The sequence below is a fragment of the Cupressus sempervirens genome, chromosome 10 (genome assembly GCF_028749045.1).
Source record: "Cupressus sempervirens isolate cs-2001-9-10 chromosome 10, ASM2874904v1, whole genome shotgun sequence".
Taxonomy (NCBI): Eukaryota; Viridiplantae; Streptophyta; class Pinopsida; order Cupressales; family Cupressaceae; genus Cupressus; species Cupressus sempervirens.
In genome coordinates, this window is record NC_143127.1 from 541,481,026 (window position 1) to 541,501,504 (window position 20,479).

The 20,479-nt window shown below is 32.9% G+C and overlaps 1 protein-coding gene and 1 long non-coding RNA gene across 4 annotated transcripts in view; one reads left to right on the forward strand and one right to left on the reverse strand.

Moving 5' to 3' along the window:
* Positions 1–20,479, forward strand: part of LOC149535036 (putative serine/threonine-protein kinase At1g54610) — a 147,118-nt gene that overhangs the window by 76,051 nt on the left and 50,588 nt on the right. For all 3 annotated transcript variants that reach the window (XM_089806292.1, XM_089806293.1, XM_089806294.1), the window contains one exon: positions 14,088–14,188. In XM_089806292.1, coding sequence (XP_089662418.1) covers positions 14,088–14,188 — 101 coding nt within the window. The remainder of the gene's footprint in view (positions 1–14,087; positions 14,189–20,479) is intronic.
* Positions 1–20,479, reverse strand: part of LOC149535037 (uncharacterized) — a 75,208-nt gene that overhangs the window by 52,378 nt on the left and 2,351 nt on the right. The gene's annotated exons all lie outside the window — the stretch shown is intronic.

The following is a 20,479-nucleotide window of genomic DNA, read 5'->3' on the forward strand; positions in this document are numbered from 1 at the left end:
CAATTACATGAAAAGTACAAAAAAGAGAACTGCCTCACCTAAGGAAATAAATGAGACATGAGAGATGGAGGGCAAAAAAGAGGAAAAAGATTAAAAATAACAGAGAAAAAAATAATAAGAAAAAGGAAAGAAAGAAAAAACCTAAGAGAACCAACAAGACACAAACAAAACAAAGAAACTTGAGCACACAAAAGCACAAAAATATGAGAATATAGAAAAACCAAGGAAAAAACAAAAATGAAGTGCAAAATGCTATATACTAATAAGCAAATAAGTACTCTAACAACCATCTAAATACTAAAAACCTACACTAAGAGAAAAGAAACCAAAACAAACAAAAGCACCGCAAAAGTATATATATATATATATAATTATATAATATAAGAATATACAATCAAAAACTAATAAGTACCCAAAACATCCTATTACAATGCAAAAGAAAGCAAAAAGTTAAGACAAAGGATATATATAATATATACTATATAAATAAGGCAAAAATACTATATATATATTTATGAAAAAATTATAACATCAACTAGAAAATATATATATATATATATATATATATATATATAATATCTATAAATCTAAATATATATAAATATAAAAAAATATATATAAATATATATACATAAATATATATATGAAGATAATGCTCTTGTTGCTGATGACGGATGGGCTCCCCCTGAGATAATGTTGCTGTTGTTGATGACGGATGGGCTCCCCCTGAGCCATCTACTCACCCCACCCTCGGGTGGGGGTCTGATGATAAGGATCCTCCTTCCTCGGCTGGCACTGTGCTGGTGACACAAGGATTTCTTTGTTTTTTGATGTTTTTTAAAAGTCTTTTTTGATGAATAGTTGATTTCCAACCCGTGGCCGTATGATCTCGCGGGGTGATCCTGTTTCCCTTGGCCCCTTTTTTTGTGAATATGTAACTTTATTGTATTTTTTTAATATAAGTAAGGGACTATTCATCAAAAATTATAAATTGAAAGTCATTTTATTTCAGATAAAAAAGACAGAAATGGAATGTCAAGAGACAAGCTCATGAAATGTCAAGAATTTTGTGTAGAATGCTATAAAAGTACAAGGAGAGGATTATTCAAAAGATGTTCCAGATATTATTTTGGTTTTGAGAGATTTGTTTGGTGCACTTGCATTAGCTGAATTTTTGGAGAAGAAAACCTTCAGGAGTTGATCGAAGAGCTAGACAAAAACCTTGAAGAGTTGATCAAAGAGCTGGATGAAGACCTAGTTCTTCTTGGGAGTGGGTTCATGACAGAGTTCACACTTGTGCTAAATTTACATGATTTGGAATCTGTTTCAAAGATAAAAGAACTTTGCAGATTCTGAATTATTATTGAAGTTTTCAATACTGATGATGATTTGCAATATTTACTTTTGGTATTGAATATTGCTTGATGCGTTGGCAATCAAATTATAATATGTTGAATATTTAATTTGCCCTGTGAAGTTTATTAATGAAAACCAGCAGCCATTGACTATTATTATAGTTTGATAACTATTCGCGGTGGAAATATAGTTGGACCTGGTTGTGATGTCCCCAATTTGAGAATGGGTTTTACTAGAAAATAAGTATTAATTACCTATATTAGATTATCAAAATAATATAATTATCTATAATAAATAAGATAAATAATATTAAATATCATTAATATATACTATTGGATATATTTAAATCTAAAAAATATATAATAATATTAAGGTTAAATATAAATTATAATATATATTTTATATATAATAACATATCATTATAGACATACATATTGAAATAATATTAACATAATATATATAGAAATATATATATATCAACTATTATTATATTTTTATACAATAATAAATATTAATATATTAAGCATATAGGTTATGAGTTATCTAATTAAAGTATATATAATGAATTAATATTAATAATATTGTATTAACAAACAATAATATAATATTAATATTAATAATAGAATATACAAATTAAATGAAAAAACGTGTCTCTTCTCTTATTACTATATAAAAAGAAGTATTATGTCAGTATGGGGGATATGAATTTATTTTATAAAATCTAAAATATAAATTGAAGGTAAAAATGAGTAATGTCTTCAAAGGGGACATTAAAATTGGTATTAGAGATGTGATCTTGCCATCTTGTGAGTTTGAGTGCAAAACTACACCATAGAGCAGGCCAAATTCATTTCCTATGTTTGGAGTAAATCTGTGCCACTACACATGGTGCATTTTTGCTTTCAATATGTTATCCATAAATCCCACTGTTGTATACATGGCTTGTCTCTTTGCAGCTTGCATTGATACCTCACAATGAAGAAAGACAACTAGTTGGAAGTGCTGTCGACTTCCAAATCTACCTTAAGTTCTCACCTGAAATCCAAGCAATGCATTACATATGAGCAGCATTGCGCACGGTCCAGTTTTAATTTTTTGGCCTATAGATAATGCTTAGACATTCAATTCTTGTAGCAGTTATAATCTTCTGTACAAATTAACAAAAGGCATTGGTCGATAGCGACCATTTCCAATCCTGATTTGACTTCCACCTTCAGAATTTGAGGATCCAAAGTTGTATACACATTGAGAAACACCAGCCATGGTTACAGACAACTGTTCTAACAGCTTAATGCACAAATTCAGAGGCACGGACATGAACAACCAGAAATTTGTGACTTTTAGACTAACTTGTGCCATCAAAATGTTGAAAACATGAATGCTCTAACAGAAAATAGCATATACAGATTTTTGAAATCAACATTTTGATGGTCATACTTCATAATCATAAAACACTATTCATCTTAACTATGGCTCAAGAAGTCTGATGCAAATCAATGACTTCAAAAATCTTTGTATCAGAAGTTGTTCTGTTCTGAAAATATAAGCCCATAAATTCAATTCCCATTTCACTTCATTTTCATTAACATTCCAAACAATAAAGAGTCCATAAATCCACGCACATACTAAGAATTACTGATTAGGTAGATGATTCTATGAAGGATAGTCATAAGTATATTAAATTAGAATCTTCATATTGCTATCAGATGAACAACATAAGCCATAAGATCGTCCACATATGCTATAGAAAACATAAGTTACTCAAGAAGCAAATATGATCTAAGAATATATATGCATACATACACCTACATCTTGCAAACTATAGTCCACACGGGCAATTGAAGGAGAGTTTACAAGGACACCAAACTAAGAAATGAGAAAAAATACAACTCCTTATTTGAATGGACTGGTAGCATATTTAATGTTGGAGATTTTTAACACGAATTGATGAGTTTAAATGCTCGCCACCAATTATGAGTTGAATACCAATTAAAGTAAAATATAATCTTTGGTGGCATCACCATAGAGAACAGTATATAAACATAGGTTTTATCTTAATATTATCCCTCTACATGGATACCGCTGAAGAAGGTGAGTACGATTTCACTTAGGTGGTTCTATAAGCAAACCAAAGGCGGGTGACACATCTTTGATACTGAATAAGATATATTGTTATTATAATAAATGTTGCCAACATTTCTTAGGAGTCATTATACATGTGACAATACCGAAGATACAATATGGTATAATCATATATTTATAATAACAATTCTTATGCATTGTTAGGAAATACAGTTTTTATTATTATTACTATTGGGAATAAGAAAGTGATAAAATTCCAAATACATTTCTTATATACCCAATATTTAATATTGATATGATTATCTCCAATATTCTCATTATTCAATTTATGATTATATATATATATAAAATGTTATCAAGGGGGAGCTTGTATAAATTCAATGTAAGGGTCTACCCAATAGAGTGTAGGGTCAGTGATCTATATATATATTTGTGAAACAAACTTGGATGTGTAAACTTTGAGGGAGCCTCAAGTTGAGTGTGTCCAACCTCGAGAAGCAGTAAATCTACCATCCACATCAAAATTAAACATGTTCCTGGTGGGTAGGGAGTGTGCACAGAGGGAGTAAATTAGTCGCGTTGGGGCAAGAGAATCCCAATATGGATCAAGATTTGAGGGAGCCCCACGCTGAGCGTGTCCAAACTCGAGCAACAATAAATCTACCATCCACAATGGAACTAAACATCTACTTAGTGGGTAGGGAGTGCACACAGGGGGAGGAGTAAATCGGTCGCGTTGGGGCAAAAGGATCCCAATATGGATAAATATCTGAGGGAGCCCCAAGCTGAGCATGTCCAAACTCGAGCAGCGGTAAATCTACCATCCACTAGGGAATTAGACATCCTATTATAGTATTAACTTCAAAGAAAAGTTTCTAAAAGACACATCTTTGAGAACTTTGATTTCGAGACACAGGAAAGGAGCACGACATTGATGATGAAAGTGGTAAAACATTTCCTTACCTTTTCTTATTTCAAATTATAAGCAAGATTCTAACAGGTATACTATGTGTCTACATCGTGTCTTCATGCATCAATGTGTTTGCTTCTTGTCTTCTTCACATCTTCTTGCATTTGTGTGTCTACCTCGTGTTTGCATCGCATCTTCATGCATTAATGTGTCTACTTTGTGTCTTCATTCATAAACCATAATATAGTTTGCAAGTATTTTTAACACATGCAGAGAAAAAAATGAATTTGAGCTATAAATTGCTTGAGAACAAGCAAATTCGAGAGGGGAGGACTATGATGTCCCCAATTTCAGAATGGGTTTTAATAGGAAATAAGGATTAATTACCTATATTGATATGATTATCTCCAATATTCCCATTATTCAATTTATGATTATATATATATATATATATATATATATATATATAAAATGTTATCAAGGGGGAGCTTGTATAAATTCAATGTAAGGGTCTACCCAATAGAGTGTAGGGTCAGTGATCTATATATATATTTGTGAAACAAACTTGGATGTGTAAACTTTGAGGGAGCCTCAAGCTGAGTGTGTCCAACCTCGAGAAGCAGTAAATCTACCATCCACATCAAAATTAAACATGTTCCTGGTGGGTAGGGAGTGTGCACAGGGGGAGTAAATTAGTCGCGTTGGGGCAAGAGAATCCCAATATGGATCAAGATTTGAGGGAGCCCCACGCTGAGCGTGTCCAAACTCGAGCAACAATAAATTTACCATCCACAATGGAACTAAACATCTACTTAGTGGGTAGGGAGTGCACACAGGGGGAGGAGTAAATCGGTTGCGTTGGGGCAAAAGGATCCCAATATGGATAAATATCTGAGGGAGCCCCAAGCTGAGCATGTCCAAACTCGAGCAGCGGTAAATCTACCATCCACTAGGGAATTAGACATCATAGTATTAACTTCAAAGAAAAGTTTCTAAAAGACACATCTTTGAGAACTTTGATTTCAAGACACAGGAAAGGAGCACGACATTGATGATGAAAGTGGTAAAACATTTCCTTACCTTTTCTTATTTCAAATTATAAGCAAGATTCTAACAGGTATACTATGTGTCTACATCGTGTCTTCATGCATCAATGTGTTTGCTTCTTGTCTTCTTCACATCTTCTTGCATTTGTGTGTCTACCTCGTGTTTGCATCGCATCTTCATGCATTAATGTGTCTACTTTGTGTCTTCATTCATAAACCATAATATACTTTGCAAGTATTTTTAACACATGCAGAGAAAAAAATGAATTTGAGCTATAAATTGCTTGAGAACAAGCAAATTCGAGAGGGGAGGACTATGATGTCCCCAATTTCAGAATGGGTTTTAATAGGAAATAAGGATTAATTACCTATATTATTAGATTATTAAAATAATATAATTATCTATTTTAAAATACAAATATTATTTATAATAAATAAGATAAATAATATTAAATATCTTTAATATATACTATTAGATATATTTAAATCTTAAAAATATATAATAATATTAAGGTTAAATATAAATTATAATATATATTTTATATATAATAACATATCATTATAGACATATACATATTGAAATAATAATAACATTATATATATATATATATATATATATATATCAACTATTATTTTATTTTTATACAATAATAAATATTAATATATTAAGCATATAGGTTATGGTTATCTAATTAAAGTATATATAATGAATTAATATTAATAATATTGTATTAATAAATAATAATATAATATTAATATTAATAATATAATATACAAATTAAATGAAAATACGTGTCTCTTCTCTTATTACTATATAAAAAGAAGTATTATGTTAGTATGGGGGATATGAATGGATTTTATAAAATCTAAAATATAAATTGAAGGTAAAAATGAGTAATGTCTTCAAAGGGGACATTACATTGGCATTGCCATATTTTCCAGATTATAACAATGAAAAAACTATAGTGGCATTAACAGTTACTCATCGAGTCACCTTATTCCATTTTGGCAATGTAAATTTTTTGCAAATTCTGAACTTGAATCAAACTTAGATTATACCTTCTTTATGCTTGCTATATTTAACTAGATCAATTTTCAGTCTTGAATGAATTGAGAGATATAATTCTGAATATGTTTTTCACTTCTGCAGGTCGTTTCAGGGCAGTATTGGTTAAGGGGCAGACTTATTGTTTCTTGTGTGTATTTAGACTTCAACCACACCCTTATTAAATATAGAGATCAAGGGGCATGTCCTTTCAAAGGACATGTCCCTTCCAAAGTCTCCTTTGACTCTCCTTAAAGTCAACGACTTTACATGCAAACACAAGTTTAGTTTCTAAACTAACCAATGTGATTAGTAAGTCCCTAAACTAGTATTCCATAATAGTTGCTGATATCCATTAGAGGATAATACAAAGACTTCAGACCAATTTAATGCAAGATCAGATCAGTCCGATCTGTAATCAGATTAGTATGATTGAAAGTTACAGAATTAACACTCCCTCTTAACTTGATAATCATACTGAGAGATCATATCTAGCAACATCAATTAAGATGAACAAGCAAGGATTGGTACTCTACATCTATTTGAATCTTCTTAGCATGTGGTATCATTGAACACATGATACAATGTCATATTACTAAACCTGTGATATGACATATCACTGATACTAGTGATAGCAGTATGAAAGGAATACAAGATACAGGATAAATCCAAAGAATAGTTAAATTCTTCATTTATCTAAGTTGTGACTCATAGGTACTAGTATTCCTATATCACAATATGATCCTGAGTTAAGATCTACCATAACACAGGATAAACTCCGTAGAATAATAAAATTCTTCCTTTATCCAATTTGTGATTTATAGACATAGTAATGTCTACTTTACAATGTGATCTTGAACTAATCTAGATCTTACAGTAGAACTCTACTATTTAGCACATTATCTAAGAGATTGTCATCTCTCATAATATCGTTCATACAAGTGTTCATTATCTCAGAGATCGTCACCCCTAAAATAATGAATACAAATGGTGGAGCCCATAACAGTCAATAGCCTGACAATAAATTATTTTATTAATAATTTAAAGAATACAAATGAGTTACAATTCAATCATACCAAGTCTTTTCCTGAAGTGATCTATCTTCAATCTAGAGAGAGGTTTGGTGAGAATATTTGCTGTCTGATCTGCAGTGCAAATGTATTCTAATTTTACAGTATTTCTGTCTACCATATCTCTTACATAATGATAAGGAATTTCGATATGCTTGGACCTATCATGGGAAACTGGATTCACTAAAAGTTTGATGGAACTTTGATTTTCACAATGAATAATTGTAGGATTCATGGCTTGACCAAATAATCCCACAAGTAACTTTCTAAGCCAAACTACTTCTCGAGAGGCCATCGCTGTTGCAATGTATTCAGCTTTTGTGGAACTTTGTGCTACTAAAGACTGTTTTCTGCATATCCAAGAAATCATTTCTGATCCTAAACTGAAACATCTTGAAGTACTTTTTCTACCCTTCACACTTCCACCCCAATTTGAGTCGGTGAATCCATGTAAATCTGAGTCAACTTTTTCATATTTGAGCCCAAGGTTAAGAGTGCTTTGTAAGTATCTCATAATGTGTTTTACTACAACTAGGTGAATCTCTTTTGATTCATACATAAACTGACTTAAGGCGTTAGCAGCATAGCATATATCAGGTCTTGTATTTACCAAGTACATAAGGGACCCAATCATCTGTCTGTAGAGAGTAGAATCTATGGAAGGTGATTCTAATGCCACTTCTTTAAGTTTATGTAAATTAGTTTCCATTGGAGAAGACATAGACTTGCAGTTTCACATTCCAAATCTCTTCAAGATATCTAATGTATACTTCCCTTGGTTAAGTATAATGCTGTCAGAATTCTGCCTTAATTTCAGTCCTAAGAAGTAATGAAGGAGTTCCAAGTCTTTCATCTCGAATTCTCTAATTCGATCTCTTTTACATTGATCTATAAGATGATCATCACCTGTTATTAGTAAATTATCAACATATAGTATTAAAATTACCATATCATCTTTATGCCTTTTATAATATAGATTTGGATCGGCTTCATTTTTGGAGAATCCTAGGTCAGTGAGATAATTATCAATTCTTTCATACCAAGCCCTTGGTCCTTGTTTAAGCTCATAGAGAGCTTTCTTGAGCCTGCAAACAAAAATGTTAGGATCATGAGTTTCAAATCCTTCAGGTTGCTCCAGATATACCTCTTCTGAATCTTTCCATTTAGGAATGTTGTTTTTACATCCATGTGATGTACTTTCCATCCTTTCGATGCTGCATAGCTAGGACTGCTCTTACAAAGGTGTATTTGGCAATAGGAACAAAGGTTTCTTCATAATCAATCCCTTCTTTCTTAGAGAATCCCCTAGCTACAAATCTAGCTTTATATTTTTCAATGCTATTGTCAGCAACATGCTTTATTTTAAATACCCACTTGGAAGAAACAAGAGATTTTCCTTCAAGTCTTGGAACAATTTTCCAAACATCATTCTTCATAATAGATTGGTATTCTTTTGTCATAGCATCTTTCCAAGTTGTATGTTTAATAGCATCTGAAACATTGGTTGGTTTTGATTTAGACAAATCATTTGTGTTTGCTGTATAACTAAAAAATCTTTTGGGTCTTTTGCCTTCTTTGGCTGTTCTAGATGGTGCAACAAAGTCTTGTGCTTCCTCTACTATCTTAGTGGCCCAAAGTGGTCTTTTCTTAGAATTTTGAGTTTCTTCAAGATTAAAATTTTGAATTTCATCTTCAATTTCTTCAATGTTGTCCCTTTGAGACTTAGATACAATATTTCTTTCAGAATTAGGTAAAGGAGAGGCTTCTTTAGAACTTAGGGCTCTTTTGAATGCTAAATCTTCTTCAAAAATTACATCCCTACTAAGTTCAATATTTTTCTGACCAGGTATGAAAATCCTATATGCTTTAGATGTTTCACTATACCCTACAAAGATACCTTTCCTCCCAGAGGGTTCTAACTTAGTTCTCTTTTCTTTTGGAACATGTATATATATTGGGCACTCAAAAATCCTAAGATGACTTATATTGGGTTTAACCTTAGTAAAGACTTCTTCAGGAGTTTTATGTCGAAGGTAGAAGTAAGGACTCCTGTTTTGAATTTAGACAACAGTATAAGAGGCTTCTGCCCAAAGATAATATTCTAGATTTTGATTTAATATCATAGCTCTTGAAGCTTCTATAATTGTTCTATTCTTCCTTTTTGGTACCTCGTTTTGTTGCGGGTTTTAAAGAACGATATACTCCCTCTTAATTCCTGTTTCTTTACAAAACGTTTTAAACAAATATGAGGTGTATTCCTCTCCATTATGAGATCTAAGAGTTTTAATTTTGTGCCCTGATAAGTTTTCATTTAAGGTTTTAAATTCTTTAAATCTCTTTAGGATTTCTTTTGATTCTTTGCATTTTAAGAAGTAAATCCAAGTTTTTCTAGAGAAGTTATCTATAAAAAATATATATTACCAAAATCTTGTAGGGGAAGGAATAAACATAGGTCCACATAAATTTGAGTGGATTAATTCCAAAACATTGTTAGCTTTTCTAGTGCTATGATGAAATGGACTTTTGGTGTTCTTACCTAGAGCACATCCTTTGCATATGCTTGAGTGATCTTTATTCAGTTTAGGTAAACCAGTGCCATCTTCTCCATAGTTGATAAAGTTTTGAAATTTAGATGTTCTAACTTTCTGTGCCATATTTCATTTATATCTACAGCTTCATGAATTAAGGCTTGAATAGGTCGACTAGCTTCTGAATTTAATTCATACAAATACCCTTTTCTTTGACCAATTAATTTTGCTTTCTTAATAGAGGAGTTCTTAGCCCAGGTTATGAGTTTACTGTCCATGAATGCAACATTATGACCATCATCTTCAAGTGTTGTAACCGAGATTAGATTCCTTTTTATTCTTGGTACATAGAGTACTCCTTTGAGAAGAAGAGAACTGCCGGACTTTAGTTTTAAGGTGCAATTTTCAATTCCTTTGACGGAATGTGCTGAATTATCACCAATGGTGACTTCGCCATTAATCTTTTCTAACATAGAGTCTAGTGCTTCTTTGTATTCTGTAATATGTCAAGAAGATCCACTATCAATCACCCATGCTTTACTTGAGACTTCATTTGATAGTGCGAAATGCAATACACGATTCCTAGGATCATAGTTACCTACTTCCCTACTGATGTTTGTATAGTTCACTTGTTGAGAATTCTTAGGGCAATTAGATCTGTAGTGTCCAAACTTTTCGCATCTAAAGCATTTTATTTTGGATAGATCTTTCTTAGGTTTGTCATTCTTTTGATTACCACATTTCTTCTTGTAATGCTTCTTTTTGCCTTTATAGGAATTTGTGTTAAGAGCGTGAAGTTCTTCATCTTCCATTTTCAGTTTTCCTCCTTTCTTAAGTTTTCTAGATTCTTCCAGAAGACAATCTCCCATAAGTCATTAAAATCAGGAAGATTATCTCTCGCACTTACTCCTTGTGTGAATGTTTCCTCATGAATCTGGTAATCCATCTATAGCCATCAGTGTTTGTTCTGTGTCATTAATGATGGTTCATATACTTGCAAGTTCATCTCTTACGCTGGCAATCCTTAAGAAGTAAGAATTCATCGATTCTCCCTTCTTTATTTGTATGTGATTTAATTGCCTTTTTAGTGCGAGAACTCTAGTTGCATTGTTAAGCTCATATGCATTTTGTAATGCTTTCGTCATATTAAATGCAATTTGATTTTTTGTTAGCATGGGTACTATATCATTTTTCCCTCCATCTAATATGATTTGAATGGCTTTCCTATTTCCTTTAGATAGATTTATGAGGTTCAACAGTAAGTTGTTTGGATGCTGAATCAACATATTGTTTTACATCATTTTCTTTAAGAATCATTATGATTCTGAATTTCCAAGCATCAAAGTGTTCTTTCCTATCAAACCTGTCCTCGGGTCTGATTATGTATGCCATTGAAGATAGGAGAGTGATGCTAGATATATATTAAGTCTGATTATTTAATTTGCAAAGCCTAGGTTCGACTACAAAAGCTCTGACACCATTTAAATTTTCTGCAAATTCTCAACTTGAATCAAACTTAGATTATACCTTCTTTATGCTTGTTGTATTTAACCAGATCAATGTTCAGTCTTGAATGAATTGAGAGATATAATTCTGAATATGTTTTTCACTTCTGTAGGTCGTCTTAGGGCAGTATTGATCAAGGAGCAGACTTATTGTTTCTTGTGTGTCCTTAGACTTCAACCACACCCTTATTAAATATAGAGATCAAGGGGCATGTCCTTTCAAAGGACATGTCCCTTCCAAAGTCTCCTTTGGCTCTCCTTCTTAAAGTCAGTGACTTTCCATGCAAACACAAGTTTAGTTTCTAAACTAACCAATGTGATCAGTAAGTCCTTAAACTAGTATTCCATAATAGGTGCTGATATCCATAAGAGGATAATACAAAGACTTCAGACCAATTTAATGCAAGACCAGATCAGTCCAATCTGTAATCAGATCAGTATGATTGAAAGTTACAGAATTAATAGGCAACTCCTATTGATGAGGAATCTTGGACTAATATATTATCGGGTTGATCTTTAACGTTTAGCTGCTGTTGATTTTATATTATTAAAATCATTTGGGAAACCTGAGTCATAGTAAATAATTGGTCGGGTCGATTTAGACTGGGGATGAACATGTGATATACTGCCATGAGAAAATACAGCCGTAAAAAGTATCAAATTTTTGATAAATATTATCATTGGGCTCCCATCTCTCTAAGTTTGGCGGACAATAATTCTGATATTTCATCCAGTCTGGTTAAGGGTTGGTGAACATATATTTTAAGAAAGAAACCAGGCACGGGCCCTTTGGAAAAAGGTATGCACTCCCCTGAATCTGCAACAGCTATACATGAAGGCAGGACTGAAAAAAGACTCATGCTTGACATCATCATTTCCCAGCATGAGCACCCTTTGTATGCCACTCTTCTATTGTGTGGTTTCCCACATTGCGTGGTAATGTTTTCTGTAGAATGATGATATCCTTGCTGCTGTATCATACCTAACAACTAGCTGTAGTGAGGTTTACAACCAGAACTTACCTGTTGCTTGCTTAATGAACTGAAAACTGCTGCTAACTAATCCAGGTCAGAACATTGTTTTTCATTTCCGTGATGAGAATTCAAACTGTTATCCAAATGTGCTCAGGGAATGTATGTTGTTTAATACACTCTCAATTCACATAATTTATATTACTGTGCATGTTGATGAAATACTTATAAAGATCAATCAACTTGTATATGGGATTGCTTATTGATTCATCTCTGCGTGAGGAACTTGACAATAAATATTACTTCTGTACTGCAACCATATATCCAAGCAACAAAACTCTAGCAAGAATTATATCCAAGCAAGCTGTTTATTGAGATAAAGAGTGCCAACTGTTTGATCAAATAACTTAGAGAAGAAAAGTGAAAGTTTGCGTATAAATCAGTTTGGGTTCTTACATCTATGCTATAGAGTGTGCATGGTGAGCCACTCCTATAGGTTGATGTATGTGTGTGTGTGTGTGTTTAAGCATCCATCCTAAAGACTGGTTGATGATGCAACCCTTGTGTATTTTGAACAGTACCATAGATCTCCGAGCTCTCCTTTTCTTAAATAAAAGTCGCAGACTTGACAATTTTTCCCCAATACCTTCAAAGTGATTCTAGTCTTGAAGGTTCCCTATAGCAGGGGACATCAAAAGTAAACTTTCTCTCTATCCTTTTTTGTTGTCAATGAGTTTGTCCTCGCACTTAAAATCTTGCTTTGATCCTATAATTTTCATGATTTTCGTCTTAGGACTAATTCTCTCTAAGGAGACAAGAAGTGTTACATGAAAATTAGCATAATATGAGAAGGTACCGTGATGATTACGGAAGGATACTGATGACGTCAGGAAGCTGCAAAGTGCATGATAAGTTAGACCTCTGTTCTATAGATGAAAGTCTGAAAGATGTTATCTATTTTAACATTGACATGATTATTTGCATAGGGAGATAAAACTTATTTAATTGATTTATCATGGTGTCGTTGTTGATGCCATTGCCTTCAATAATTGAAGTGATGGAAAGTGGATCCATTAGCCAGTATGGTTTCTGTTTTGTGTTTTAAATTTTAATCAATTTCCTGAAAATATTTATCTTGTTTATAAATATGTACTTTTAAACTAATTATGAATCCTGAAATGTTATTATGTAATATTGCTTTTAACAATTGACCTCAAAGTGCAATGCAAATTTTAGAACAGTTAAGTGATACTTGATTTTGTTTTAGAGTTGACACTCTCCATTCACTTCTGCATATGGGATGAGTACATTGGTGTTTGCCTTTAAATTTGATTCACAGATGTTTACTATCTAGAAATTGCATTGCATTTCATTTTCATTGCTTTTATGCATTCTTTTCAATACACTCACCTTTGTTGCTAACTTTATATTTGATTCACTGACATTTTCTATCTGAAAACTGCAATGCATTTCCTTTATTGCTTTTATGCATTCTGTTCAATACACTCACCTTTATTGCTTATTGGAAGTAGAATATGCAATCTGTCTTTATCATTGTTATTGTTATCTTGTAGTTCTTCACAACAAAGCCATTTGCATGCGATCCTTCAAGTTTGCCTAGATATCCACCAAGCAAGGAGTTTGACGTTAAAATTCGTGACGATGAAGCAAGAAGGTAAGTACTATTGATTGTCTTTATCAGCAGTGTGTTATATGCAACATACTATGACAGTCATCCTATCCTTCTATTTAGTTTACTATAGGTCATTTGAGCAACACCTAAATATGACAAGATAATTTGTTTAGTTTGATGAAATAGAACTTTTTTAGTGATTTCTCTAGCCTTCTTTTAGCTAACATAACCCATAAGGAATAATGTATCAAATAATCAATGACTGTCTTGTGATTCTTGAATGGAGAGTATTTCATAAGCAATTGTTTGGCAAATGTGTAGCTCATCAATTTGACCATACAAATTACCAATTTTCCTCCCATACTTCCATAGGGGCTATTACAGTTTTAAACATGAGGTTGGAGATTAAGGGGAGATTCATCCATAGAAATAACCAAGAACTTTGTCATGGCATTGAGCATACTCTCTTTTTCTTAAGATTGGTTGACCGTTGGTTTAGGATCAATTTCCAAAATATGCTTAGTACAACTCTTGTAGCAGACATTTATATTGAGAGGTGGTGGAGGGTGGATGAGGGCGATAGGGAGGGGGAGGGAGGGTGGGTTAAGTGGAGTTTGAATCAATATAAAGCGATCCTCTACTAATTAAATTCACATAAGTTAAAAAATTTAGGAAATACAAGATTTACATGGAAACCCTTTTGGGAAAAAAACTACATTGAAAGACTACTTGAATCCACTACCCAAATCCAACCACAAAACAAAATTATCTTGCAAAATTTGCAAACACCATTCTCTTGGAGACACCAATCTCCATTGTAAAGCACCAAGATAGCAAAAGATGTGTAATGTCTATGCCTTAGGTAGTTCAGATTACAACAAAGGTTTGCCCATGGTTAGGGGTTCCCATAGGTCAATAGAGTGGTTAGGGGACCCAACCAGGGGTTTTGGAGCTTAGGAGGGAGATTTATAGGCTGTTTTGGATAGTTTGAGACAGTCTCCTCTTTATTAGGGGGGTTCCTTCTCTTTAGGGTTTGATTGGGAGTTGATTGAAACGCACTAGGAGAGCTTAGAGATCATTATGGAGGCTTTGGTTATAGCTCCTATTTTTTAGAGAGGATTCCCAATTTTTAGGAGGGAAGTTTTAGTTCGCCTGCTAGATTTAGACATCCTTGGTATGTGCATGATGGGGTTTGAATAAAAAATGAGTATCAAAGTATTGGCTTTAATTGTTAATAATATAAAATAAAGTGATTAATAATGTCACTTTCTAATAACTATTAAAGCAATAAAAGGATTCCATGTTCTAGTGAGATAATGTTGTTTTGAAAAGTGGGCCATTGAAAGCTATTACCACATGAATAAAAAATGAAATATGAAATGCATTATGACAATTTCCAAGGTCTACGTTGAGGAGATATTGTTTTAATAAAATTTGGGAAAATAAAAAGGTAAAGAACACTTGGTTAGGGTGTTGGGCTTGGTGGAGGCCAATAAAGAAACATTTGGGGGGCCTTATTTCAGCATTTAATCGGTCATTTCTACAACAGAAATTTGGAGAGCTCTGTGGAAGAGTTTCTACAATAGATTAGGACTTCTGGGAATGAAAACTTGTTGGAGATTGGAAGGCTAGACGAAAACCCAACACTTTTTTTAGGGAAAATTCATTTAAAATTCATTATTGAGCAGAAATTAGTGGTTTAAGTAATCTTGAGGAGTTTAATTAAGACCTGGATTGTTTTGGGCTTATACATCCATCTTTAGCAGCAAATCAGACATGCCGTACTATCTATTCAGTGAAAAACAACCTACCACAGCTGGGCATCAGGGTTTGGAACCATAAGAAGACAGCAGATCAGTCATATGTAAGTCTGAATTCTAAAACCAAATCTGTACCAGGCTTAGGAATGGCTGGACTAGCAAGGACAGTTTGTGGAAATTAACCTGGTAGCTGGAAATTGAATACCAGACCTGTAGCAGCCATCTGATCCTGTTCCAGAACTCAGAGTAGACTTGTGGAGTTCATATTATTCATGGAATAAATTAATAATTTCTGTACAAGTCTTCTAATGAAATGGGTATGTCATGTTTTGGCCTGATCATGTGTTTTCAATAATTTAAAGATTAGAATGGCAATAATTTAAATTTCCCTTCATTTCCAGTATTCTTTTATCATGTCCATTGCATAATTGAAAAGACAAAAAATAATAATCAGAAAACCACAAAATACAAAAAAAAAAAAAAAAAAAAACACTCAGAAACTAAAAAAATAATCAGAAAAATCAGACCAGATCTTGGAGGGGATCATTAAAGGTGCCAATCTTTTCTTCTAGGAAGCAGTGGCCTCCAAATAATTAAAATTTCTGCTTGACAAATATTGCTTCTTTGATGGATAATGAACATTTAAATCAATTGCATGAAATCTGCTCTGTATTTGAAAGATAAAACATTTTATGCCCCTTTTGGATGTTGCTACTTCAAACAATTGATGAAAATTTTACTCTGCTACAAAGATCTTCTCTAATTCGAACAATACTATATTTTTTTCCCGCTCACTAACTTACACACATCTTTTCTCCTTTTTATATCACTTCCTGCATTTTCAAATGGAAGCTGACCTTTATTACTTCAAATTTTCAAATTAAATCACAATATTAAAATTTCACGAGTTAGCTGCCAATTGAAGCCAACATAACAAACAACTGCCCAAACTTTGACAACATCAACCAATCTCACTCTTGCTTGAACAAAACAACCTTTAACACAACAACTTTTGACTTCAATGACGACATCTCCAACATGACCTTCATTCTTCAAGTGATACAATATCAATGTTCTCCATGATGAATAATTGAATAATTGTATGGAGTTGGATGAAAGATCTTAGGATTGTCCATGTGAAAATCAGTAGAATACAATGCAACCCAAAGAACGTAAAGTGAACACAATCACAGTTTGACACCCTCATCCCCCTTCCCCACCAAAACAATCAGTCAATATAGCGATCCTCTCCAACAAAATATAATGGCGAATCTATGCTTAATGCATTTACAATTACCACTTTTCAAAAAGTGCAAAGTTGTCTTGATCTTGATTTGTTAAAGATACCAAAATAAGGTTGCAATGTTGAAATTATAGTTCTAAAACTTGCAATATATAACAAGATCTAACTATTTTTTTGAAATTTATGATAGAAAAACTTTTCAAAATTTAGCATTGGAGGTCAAGTTTAGAGAATCATAGTTCACTTATATGACTGCAAGTCCTTTTCGTGACCAATTGATGGAAAGCTCTTGAAGCCCTCTTTCCATTGAATCTAAAATTACAGTTTTCATGACCTATTGAGGCATTTAACCTTCTAAAAATAGTGTTTTTTCCCTTTTGAGGGGGCAAGCGGATAGGGAGTGAATTGGCAAAAAAAAAACTTGGAGTTGCCAATTTTAATAAAATGAAAGTTGATCTATTATGAAGTTTTGGTCCAAAGTGATGCAAAATGACAAGGTTTATATTATATCTTGCAAGCAACTCCCAAAAGGGAAATATCCACTTTGGATGCTTTGGACTGAATGGTGAACTTAGATATGTAAAAGCAACTTGCAAACTAGAGCCACGAAAAATGAACCCCCTTGATGCTTCTATCAATCTTTTTTAATTCTCTAGTTCATCATTCGATGGAGGAAAACGTACTCGACCTTTCAAGAAAATATAAGATCTTCAAAAACATTAAGCAAACCAATCCCGCTTAGTTAGCAGATTCCAAAAAGTTTTTGTGAGAAGGTTTTTCCTAGTGAACTCATAAGGTTCTACGACACGATTTTAATTGACATCTCTTATCAACAAATACTTAGTCTGATTTTTAAACTTGTATTGTGCTTGAAATGTGCTAAAAACATGCAAAAAAGCAAGAGAAGCACACAAAAAAATTGAATTTCAACCTTCACAAATCCTATTTGGCCACAGTGATCACACGTCATAGCATCAAAACATTATAAAATGAATTGGATGGGTTTTTACTGGATTTGAAGAACATTTTTCTTGAATTTCCTATTTGGGCCAGATTCTTTTTCCCCCTTCTTTCAAGTGTGTAAACTTACAGATCATATCTAATTTTTTAAGCACATCAAATTTTCAAAGTTTATTGCAATGAGCTCAATGTAAGTAATTTTTTTGTCGATTTACAATTACACATCTGTTTTTTCAAAAAAAATCTCTTTTGTACATAGGGCTTAGGTTTAGGATTATTTGTATTAAAATTTGACAGAAAAAATTGTCCACGTTTTATACATTTGTTATGATTTTTTTTAACGAAAAAAGTGTTAGAATTTAGGTAATTTTTTAATAGTTTTGCTGAGTCATTTTTTTTGTTTCATTGAGTTTGGATATACAAACTATGATTCAATAAGCTTTAACATCATAAAGGACTTGTCTATGGAGATAGCCAACCTAGTTCAAAGAGCTTCAATGAAAGCTCAAAGAGACATAAAATGAGAGAATGACTCTATTCTACCAAAGAATGTGAATATACAATGACTCAAGATTAGATTGGAATGTATGCCATATCACATGCTTACTTGGATGTTGAATCAATTAAACCAATGGATTGAACTTGGTCAAATGGGACTTTCATGTGAGAAAATGCACTTGGTATAAAGACGATTCTACAACTTTTCCCTGCTTTTCTACGCTTGGCACAGTGATAAGAGATGTCATCTCATGGGATGCAATAAAATTATTTTGGAATGTGGCAAAACCGATTTTGAAAGGACTCTCTCAAAACCTTTGAATTGATGAACTGCACTAGGGAGATATTTATTAGTTTCAACAAGTGGAAATGCTCACGTGGATGCATGATATGAAAAATAGACTTGCACTATTATAATGTGCACCATATAGCAAGACTCCATAGCAAGTCATTGACATGCATCCGAGAACGTTAGTAGGAAGATTTTTGTTAGATACTACAATTTGAAGTGCTTTGGCAGATAGGTGTGTAAAACGTGGAATCATAAACAATGTGGTTGAATTGTTTGACAAAATTCTTTGCATCCTGAAGGGGCAGATTTTGAAGTCATGTATGGACGTCCATTAGAGCATGTAGATATATGGGACATTTTGTCAGATGCTATAGTTGGAAATATTGAAGTTGACATGCACGTAAGATGTGGAAGAACATAGAAGTCATGTGAACCATTGGACATAATGCTTGCGAACGTGTGGACAACACACTTGAAGTGTTTGATAAAATGTTTCAAAGAAATTTAGTCTTATGAAACATAAAAGATCAGCCAAGGATTGCGATCTGATTGATAGAATGTCTCAAAATAATTTTGCATTGTGGAAATTGATGATTGCAAAAAGATTACGAAATGTACTTGTGGTCACAAACATTAAGAAAATGAAATATCAATTACTTAAAGGTTGTTGATGCTACCGATACATCAACTATTAAGAATAGGCCCTTTGTTTTCCTTCTTGCAATAACACTTGGCAACTATAGACCAATTGAAATTCAAACATTAAATGAGACAGGTTCCTGCACATATGATCACTTATCCAAGATCTACAGAGAGTGGGAAGCTATGAGATAGAAGGTGGATGACCCAGTTGGAATAGTTCTTCTCTGAGCTGGTGTTCTTGAGCAGGATGAAGGAGTACGTTAGTGTAACTCATAAGTTACAAGTTTTTAGATGCTTTTTGTAAAAAGTGACTTATGTCACATGTTTGTAATCAAGTTAAAAAATAAGTTTTATTTATGGAAAAACTAATAAATTTCTAACTAAAATAAAGCTTATTTTATTCTCTCAAAAAGGACAAGGGTAGTTACCAACCAGGTGGTTACTAGTTGACTATGTAAAGAATCTTGTAAATACAAGGCTATTTCTATGGTGGGGGGGGTGGGGGATCTTACAGACGGTAAACTCTAGAGAATTTGTAGATAAACTTTTTCAGAACTTAAATGTTTACACTTTACACCTTGTACCTAAGGATTTCTGAACTTTAGTATTTTCAAAAGGATAACAAAGAATACATTCGATTCTTGTGTCTTGAATATGATTCTAGTTATTATTAACAATTTCCCTTATGTGAAATCGATAATCCCTTTGTGTACTTGTGTGATCTATTAGTCTTCAATTCAAATGATATATGTAAATAATGAAACACATTCGCACCATGGTATATTTGTTTGAAAGTGCTAAGGTGACTTGTTTCTTCATACATGGTAATATGTTTCCCTTATTTCATTCAAAATCATCACCGCCACATATCCAAACTTATTCTTGTGCTTAAACCCCTCTTGTAAGTATTATCAATCATGAAGTCTTACTTGGAATTT